The 9081-nt window shown below is 32.4% G+C and overlaps 1 protein-coding gene across 7 annotated transcripts; it reads right to left on the bottom strand.

Annotated features, from left to right (window-relative positions):
- Positions 1 to 1185: 1185 nt before the first annotated feature.
- LOC145073168 (jasmonate-induced oxygenase 2-like) lies at positions 1186 to 8437 on the bottom strand. Of its 7 annotated transcripts, XM_079019731.1 has the most exons (4): positions 8240 to 8437; positions 7371 to 7930; positions 4092 to 4428; positions 1186 to 1294 (listed from the first exon to the last, which is right to left on the bottom strand). In XM_079019731.1, exons 1-4 carry the CDS (start codon positions 8264 to 8266, stop codon positions 1292 to 1294), a joined length of 927 nt encoding a protein of 308 aa, XP_078875857.1. In that variant the 5' UTR covers positions 8267 to 8437; the 3' UTR covers positions 1186 to 1291. The 7 variants fall into 7 exon arrangements, with proteins under 7 accessions (XP_078875857.1, XP_078875856.1, XP_078875861.1 ...); XM_079019730.1 differs by lacking the exon at positions 1186 to 1294 and having other exon boundaries at positions 3963 to 4428; positions 7371 to 7872; positions 8251 to 8437; XM_079019735.1 differs by lacking the exon at positions 1186 to 1294 and having other exon boundaries at positions 3963 to 4428; positions 7371 to 7872.
- Positions 8438 to 9081: the final 644 nt, after the last annotated feature.

Genomic DNA, 9081 nt, shown 5'->3' on the forward strand with positions numbered 1-9081 from the left:
CTCATATCCATGTTTAGAAAGAAGTTTTACGCTCCCGAGATCCCGAGACGTGCGATTCCCGAGCCGAAGCTCTGCCCGCGAGGAGTTCGATTTTTGTGAAGACCTTCCAGATCTACCGAAGAATACTCCTTCTACAAGCCGTAGTGCTGTCTAATCATGTTCTGATCAAGTGAGTGTGTAGTTACTTTCTTCTAACGCATAATTATGAAGTATTTTATGTAAAATACGTGTTATGTGTATATTTTGTTGTTATATGTGTGAATGTATATTCACTCTCTTGTATCTCATAGATCTGATTTATTCTCTATGAAATACGTGTTATGTGTGTGTGCCTCATCTGTTATGTGGAATATATATTGATTAAAGCATGCTATACAGGTTTTAAACTATGTATAAAAATATATAGTTTTATCTACTAATATGTTGGGTAGAACATGGGTAGATAGTTGGTGTGTAATAAACATATGAGAGGCCTCGATGTTGTTTTGATTTAGTCATCTAGCGGAGTTTAGATGACGACCACAGACTTTTCTAGACAGTCCTGTGGAACGCTAGCAGGTTCGCCACCTGTAGGTGTTAATGAACTTGGGTGTTCATTCGCTGTACTCCATCCCCCTCATGGTTGCCTTATTTGACTTATATTGTTGAGGAAACCCCGAAGCATGTGTTGTCGCCCCGATGAAATATTCTTAGACTAGGTCCCTTATGTTAGTTGTTTTAGGGACGTAAAGTGAGAATAACGGGAATGGGTAATTGGGTTATTGTTGGTTGGTGGAATTAAATATAATTATTTATTGTGGGTTGAAAACCCTATATGCTCACCAGGCTCCCAAGCCTGACCCACTCAGTTTTATTTGTATTACAGGAAGTGGCGCAAGGGCATAAGATGGATGAATCATCAATTTGTTTTGTTTACAAGTCTGTATATGTATATATATGTTGAACGACTTGTAATGTTATCGTTTATGCTTTATGGACTGTATCGGAACATGACATCCCGAGTTTTGATTATATAATGAAAATACATTTCTTTATGAAATGCTTTGGTAAATATTATTTTATCATACTTTGTTTTTGGGAACAAATTCCGCAACTCTTTCAAATCAAAAGGATTTACTCTGAAATTATTTTAAAAGCATAAATGAAAATCGATCTTTTCTGGCCGAGATTTTGGGGATGTCACAGTCTTCTCCTATACCATCGTCAACCATTGAACCCCTCACCATCAAAATTCTTCCTCTCCCTAGATCCACTCTCTACCCCCATTATTTCTTTCTACCTCCTTCTCCACTTACTGAAATCAAATCAAAATAAACTAAAATCAAATCAAAAGCAAATCAAGAAACGAAACCTGCAAAAAAAAACAACTGAAATCCAAATCACCACCGAAAAGCAACAATGGAATGCAAATTAAAGAAGAAATTATTGAATGCATATGGATGGAGACAGATAACAACCCCGATATCCTTTTTTCACGGAAACCCAAAAATTGAACCAGAAGAAGAATGCGGAAGTATATGTTTCCCCTGGTTCATCAATAGACAGTCGAGAAAGAAGACAATCGAGAGATAGAGCGTAAGTGTTCTGTTCTTTTACCGATTTGGGAGGGGAATGAGATAACCGAGCAGAAGAAAACCATCATTTCCAAATTGATTGGTTGTTGAATAGATGAAAACCCGCAATCATTGAAAATGGTTGCGGTAGAAGGAAATGTTTCTTGAAGTCAGTGGGTGAAGAAGACGTGGTAGATGGAAGAAGATGAGTTACAGATGTTTAGGGCTGAAAACGGAAGGATATCTGGTTAATTAGTCCGTTTTCTTCTCGTCGCCCCCATCTGATCAATCGAGAGGTTTGACCATCGATTGCATCTGCTCCCTCCTCGCTCCTCCCTCTTCACCATCGTTCCTCTCGTTTCCCTACGCAGGTGACCTCACCCATCTGCGTCACCATCCACCGGAGCTAACACTACCGCAACCACCCCCCCCCCCCAACACCCTTTTCCATTTTTTTCTTTCCTTACAGTTTCACGTCTCTATATACACTTTATGAAATCGATTTCTTCTATCAGTATATGGATTCTCTTTCTTAATAAATGGATTCCAAAAGAGTTGTAGGTTTTGGTTATGATCGGAAAGAAGAGGTGGTTAAAGATTGTGTCCGGCGATTGGAGTTGTTCATCTTCATGTATGGTGGGTGAGGGTAGGAATGATGGTGATGATCGGAAAGAAGAGGTGGTCGGAGATGGTGTCTGACAATTGGAGGTCGTCGGCAAGGGTTGCCGGTGATGAAAGAAGTGGGTGGGGGCAAAAATATGGTGGGGTTAACTGGTTATGGTGCCGGGGGGGGGGGGTTGTAAAGTGGGCCTAATTATTGTTTTTATTATTAATAAACATACAATCAATAATAATAAGGGAAAATATATTAGGAAGGGCAAAAGAGTCTTTTCACCTTGGTCAGGGATGAAGAACGCAACAAAGTAAAATGGTAGTCGTCCGAGTGCAAAAAAAAAGTTAGGACCAAACACGTAATTTTCGTAAAACCATAGGGACAATTTCAATAATTTGTTCTATTTTCCATTTTTTAATTATTACTTAATAGATAAATAATAAAAAAATTGAAAATTAAAATATGTAGGACAATGTAGTCTTTTCATGTATGTAAGAACGAAAAACGCAACAAAACCATACCATAGGGATGGTCCGAGTGCAAAAGAAAAGATAGCGACCAAACACGAAATTTTGGAAAACCACAAGGACGATTTCAGTAATTTGTTCTTTATTTTTTAACTGTTGTATTAAAAGAAAAATAAAAACAAAATAAGAAGGGTAAATTCATTAATTTAGGTATTTTCAAAACAAATTAGACCAAACTCGCAACAAAAAACTTATTTTGGATCAGTGTTGCAATTCCAAAACATTTTGGACTAAAGTCCAAATTTTTGACATACCACAACCACACTTTTTGTAATTTTGTTATTTTAATATAAAAACTTTTATGCAAAGAAAAACTCTAAATTTAAATTTAATAACACATGTTAAAAGATTTTACAAAACATAAAAACATTTATAGATTGCATAAAAATTATAAACAATTTTTCTACGTAAATTTAAATACATACATGGAAAATCAAGGAAAAAATTATCAAAATGATATTTGAGGCAAAAAATAATAAATCAAGAAGAAAAAAATTATATACAATGTCAAATTAGATAAACGAATAAGGAAAATTATAATTGTAATCAAGTAATTACTAATAAGTTAGGTTATTTTGATCAACATTTAGGTATTATAAATTTTATAAATTTATAATACCTAAATTTATATATTTATCGGGGCTTCTTCATCCGTGTTTTTTTTATTTGGGGATTCCTCTTCTCCGTCAACTTGGGATTCCTTGGTCAAAATCGAATAAGGGTTTTAGGTTCCCCAACGGTATGGGGATTTTTTCCATCCTTTTTAAAAAGGACAATCAAAATAGTTTTTTAACCAATTTTCAAATGGAGTCCATTTTGATGTTATAGTGATTATCCATAACTTATAACATTGAAGTTAATAATTTTGTTAACACAGTTTTGAACAAACATGGTTTGAAAGTTATCAAAAACTCCGACTTTGGAAAGATGATAAGGCGCCTTTGAATTCTTGCAACCCCTTGTTGATTTGTGCATCAAAGAACCGGGGAGCGAGCATATACTCATATAGAAGATATATCAAATCATATTTCCTTTTTGTTCGAAAGCAATGTGGGTAGAGAGAAAAGACAAAAATGGATGCAACCAGTTTATATATTCAATTAAATAGTTTTAAATTTATCATACATGTTGAAATAAATACGGCATATATAGAAGTGATCCAATTCGCGCAAGAGTCCACACTAAAAGTAATATGAAAGTTTTTTTTTTTTAACATGGAATAAGCATATGCACGCAGATTGTCAGTGTTGACATTTGAATTAACAATCACACGATGCTCTACACTCTTGTATTTAGCATTGCTTAGAACCTTTAATTTCTCAACCAAAGAACAAAACAAATAAAGATCATATATAAACAAATGTGTGTGAGTTCATATACAAATATACAGAGCAGTACCTGAAGTTGATCCGCAAGGTTTACAATGAAAGCATTAGGGATTGGCTTAACTGTGACCCAAGCATCATCTTTACGGACTTGTAGGCCATAAACATGATCATCAGGCAGCAAAATGGTGATACCACCTGGATCAGAATGTGGTGAGATTCCTAAAGTCAAATATTTATCCGGCTGAGGGCAGTTTGGGTAAAAATTAACTCTCAATGAAGCCGAGATTTCATCCCCTCCAAATGCGTTCTGAAGATAATCCTCTTCTAATCCAAGGTTCAGAGAGAAAACTTTCATCAATTGTCGACATAGTTTCATGACTTCATCATTGTACTCGGCCACCATTTTCCTACACATCATTTAAAGATTATGTCATTCGTTGATATAAGGTTTTGACCATATGCATTGAAAAACATGCACCATTTAACTATTTAAGTTGAAACACCATTTACGTAGTAGCTTCACCCATGGACCACTAAAATGGTGGCTTTTCAAACCAAGAAATTAAACAAGCGTATTATTTTGTATTGAACGACCATTATCAATCAAAGACCAGATCTTCATTATTTATGACATTATTGAAATTGTGTATACATTAAATGACCCCATTCAACTAAGTTGACATGCTCTTATTAGGAAGACCAAAGTAAAAAGCATTACGAAATTTGGGTGCAAACATTTTTAGGATAGATCGGAAATATCTCTTGTTTTTATTATAAGACCGCTACTGGTTTTGGAATAAATATAAATATATGCTTCAACACAATTTCTTTACAATATATTACTTAAAACTTTTTTAGATGTACTAAATTAAAAGTTATGTTATGAAGAGCAAAAATATCGTATAAAAACTGTTGTAAAAATCCCGATTAATCCCTAGGCGTTACTCAACCGATTAGAGGGCGCCTAGCGATTAATCCCTACATATATAATGAGTGAAACATTATAAAACGATGAATTTTTAACATTTTGAAAAATTTGTATCTCAATGAAAACTATTTGAGGCATGATTAGTGTTGTATTAATCATATTAACCTATTTTGTTATCATATTAGTGGTATTTACGAACTTTGATATGATATTAGTCATATTTTTTTTTCTAAAATTCAACAAATTAGCAATTAATGATAACTGATTAATCCCCCGATTAATCTCCGTCTAGCCGATTAATCCCTTGACCCTAATCCACCGATTAGTTAACGTCCAGTGATTTTTGCAACCTTGATAAAAAGTATGACTTTAGCCATTCAAAATATGATAGTGATAGCATACAGAAATAAGAAATAGAGATGGATTGCTTCTCATGAGTAATATAATAACTTGATAAATGTTATATAAACACATTTTTAGGTGGTAAATTGATAATTGATACATATAAATGATATAACATTTGATCATTATTGATAATATCAATCTTATGTAATAAGTTAATTATTTCTTTAAAAAAAATTAAAAGTCAATATTGGTGAGTTAAACTCATAGTTCTTGAGATCCTGATTTTGATCGTAAGATCTTATGATTTTAAGATTCTACAAGCAAAAAACGATCCCGATCTCACTAGGATCTGACTGAACAAGATCTATAGTGAGATCTTAAGATTTCGACTATAATTTTCAGATCTTAACACGATCCGATCTCATCTATTTGGTTTTATTATATAGTCGAGCTTCAAAAATTCTTCCATTCAAATTAAAATCAAGCATTGTAAGTTACAAATCCTCATAGATCATCGTCAATTCATCATTTCATCTCAAATTATAAGGTAGTTACAATCATGATTTTCCATTTGTGATCTTAAGTCTTTAGTTGTAGATCATAATGATCGTGTTTTCTTTTTTGTAATTAACATGTTTTCTTCCTTATTTTTATGGTTTACCACAACAAAAATCATGCTTCATTTTAAAAAGTTGAAGTTAACTCTATATTGGTGTTTTAATCGATATCAAATTATAATATATAGTTTACATCCAAGAGCTTACGAGTAAATTTTAATATAAGTTCATTCTGATAGGATTTTCCAATCTTCCAAAATAAAAAACGATATTGTATAAGATTCCCATTTCGACAACCTTAGTTAAACCAATCCTTTTATCTTTCATAAGAATTTGCATTCATTTCCCTCTATAGTTTTGGGCAAACGAGTTATAACCCAAACACCAAAACAATCTCATTTTTAGTCCACTATAATTCAAAAATGATTATTTGTTGTGTCAAATAGTGTAAAAGAATATTAAAAATTGATATTAATTAATCTTTAACTTCATTTTGACGTTAAACTTCATTTGTAAACTTCAAACTTGAGTTTATGTATATCTAGTTAATTGAATTATATAAGTACATTTTACATACAATATTTGTTACTTTTAATATTATGCTAGCTGAATTAATTAATTATATTTTTAGAATAACCAATGAATATTATTAAACCTAAATTAGTAAGAACTAAGAAGCTAGCAGAAAAAATAATTATATCATGTTTAATTAATAAAAATAAAGTAAAGCTATTACAACAAAAAAGGTTATAGACAAATTTGTACAAAATTAATAAACATAAGGGGTATTTTTGAAAATTTATATAAATCAGAAAAATAAAAAGAATATATTTAGAATTTTTATTGTAAAAATGGTGCAAGAATTTGGATGTGCAAAAGTAGAGTAAAAGAGCAGATAAGTATTTTTGATTATTTTATTAATTGATGTAAATAATTTGTTTTAACTAAAAAATCAAACTTTCAAAACTTTCTATATAAGGAAACAACTTTACATTTTTCATTTAAGGTAAACCAAATTGTAATTTCCTTTTTCTATTTTGGTTGATGGTTGTGGTGAAAAAAGTTATATCAAACTCAACATAAAAGAAATTATCTTATCCACTAATTACTGGATTATCGGTTACCCAAAATCGGAAAGCAAATAAAATCTGTTAACCTTAAATAGCTTTTAGCCTAAAAATAAGACAAGAGAAGAAAGATAGATATATAAACATATAAGTTAAAACGAGACTCCTGTTACCGACAATACTTAATTAGAGCACTATCTATAAGGTGATTCATAGACATGAGAACATTCTAACTAGCATTATTTGGATCAAATACATATTCTTTTTCCACTAGAATGATATAACTTTAATTCAGGACTTTATTATAAATCTTTGAATATATAAGTTTGGAGTTATATAGTTATATATAGAGTAAAAAAAACATGTAACATGTGGAGGCCTGCTCCATACGTTAATACCAAAAAAGAGACAGAACATGCAAAATTATAGAACACTCGTTTTAATGATCTCACCTGCAAGATGCTGGCTGAGCTGCCCACTTACGTTCATTTCTAACTGAAGTTGGGTGGCAGTGAAGAAAGAAGTAATCACTCCAATCCAATTTCGCACCTTTCTCCACTCCAAGACGGCTGTCGTAGCCCTCGTAGGTGGCCGGAGAGTTGGCATACTCTTGTTTCACGTCCAAAGGTAGATGGAAGAACTCCCGCCAGATATTCCTTGTTGCCGCCATCAGATGGTGGCTGACACCATGGTTGATGACCTGGAAGAAACCCCATTGGCAGCAAGCGTCTGAGATGAGATTCAATGTTGTTTGGCGTAAGGTAGGGTTACTGGTGTCAATGTTAGCGGGATCAATAACAGGAATGTTGGCTTCTGTTGACCGGAGGTCATGGGCGTAGGGCCGATCGTATACTGGTTTAACGTAGCACTCAGGAATAGAGTTTATTCCGCTGTCCGAGACTGATTGAACTCGCACAACAGGTTCGGGCCAGCTTTGCAAGATGCTTACCATATCTGTATAATGGCTATCGGTCAGTGGCGGATGCTTTAAGAGGCCCTCCGCTTTTTTTGCCTACTAAAGAGTAATATCCATTACAAGCTTAAAAATAGAAATATATCTTGCCAAAGAATAAGGTTTATTGGAGCAATCAACTCGTATCTCCTTTTCTTATAGTATAACAATAGATAAATTTTTGAGAGACGGTGAGAGGATACTTAATAATCTAAAACCTAAATTCAAAATTGTACAAATTCTATCGAAATATCAAACAATTTAAACCCCTATCTAAACTATGAAAAAACCCACAACACCTGTTTTATCTCAACTTTAGAAAGCCCACAAAAATTGAAAAAATAAAGCTATAAAGTAAAATTAAGAAACCTTATTCACACCTCTCCGATTGCCCATAGTTGCCTTATGAATGGTTCAAGTTATTGTCTGCAACCCTTGCTCCCCATTGCCTATGTGTTTAACCGACCTTGCATCCCGCTTATCTCGTCTTTGAGGTATCGTCATCACTGTACGCACATTCCACGCTATTTCTAGCTATGTTAATGGCTTTCTATTCGACTGTGTTTTTTTTATTAAGTGAATAGGATAGGATATATGAAAAGCTTTATTTATTTATTTATTTATTTTTTTTACCTATTGTAAGTGTTGTGAGCAGAAGCCAGAAGCTTCTGGTTTTTGTCCTGATTGCTTTTCTTCTTTGCTGTAATGTCATGTGATTTATGAATATTCAAATTATCAAAACACTTCTGATTAATGCCTCTTTTATAGTTGTATTTATATAATCAAAATATGATTTATTTGTAAATTTTATTTGGGTTTTTTTTCCTGTTACTTTTCATTAGTATTTACAAATCCTAATACTATAATTTATTAGGATTGTTAATTTCACATGTTTTTTTGGACTCTTGATTCTATAGGATCGTTTTAGTTTATGAGGTAATTGCTTGCTTTAGAATTGTTAATTTTATGTGTAACATTTTATGCATGTGTAATTTGTGTTGTACAAAAAAAACTTTGGTTTTTCAAACCAAAGGAATGAAACAAACATAAAAACTAGTGAACAAATATAAAGATAGTCTTTTTCCTTATTTTCAATAAGTTTGAATTGTTAATTCTATATGTATCATTAAAATTATTAATTATAAAATAGTTTGTAAAACTACTTAAATTATTTTCAAAATCATAACCAGATAAAACATACAAGGTAGATT

The sequence above is a fragment of the Lactuca serriola genome, chromosome 9 (genome assembly GCF_051521515.1).
Source record: "Lactuca serriola cultivar US96UC23 chromosome 9, Lser_US96UC23_V15, whole genome shotgun sequence".
Lineage (NCBI taxonomy): Eukaryota > Viridiplantae > Streptophyta > Magnoliopsida > Asterales > Asteraceae > Lactuca > Lactuca serriola.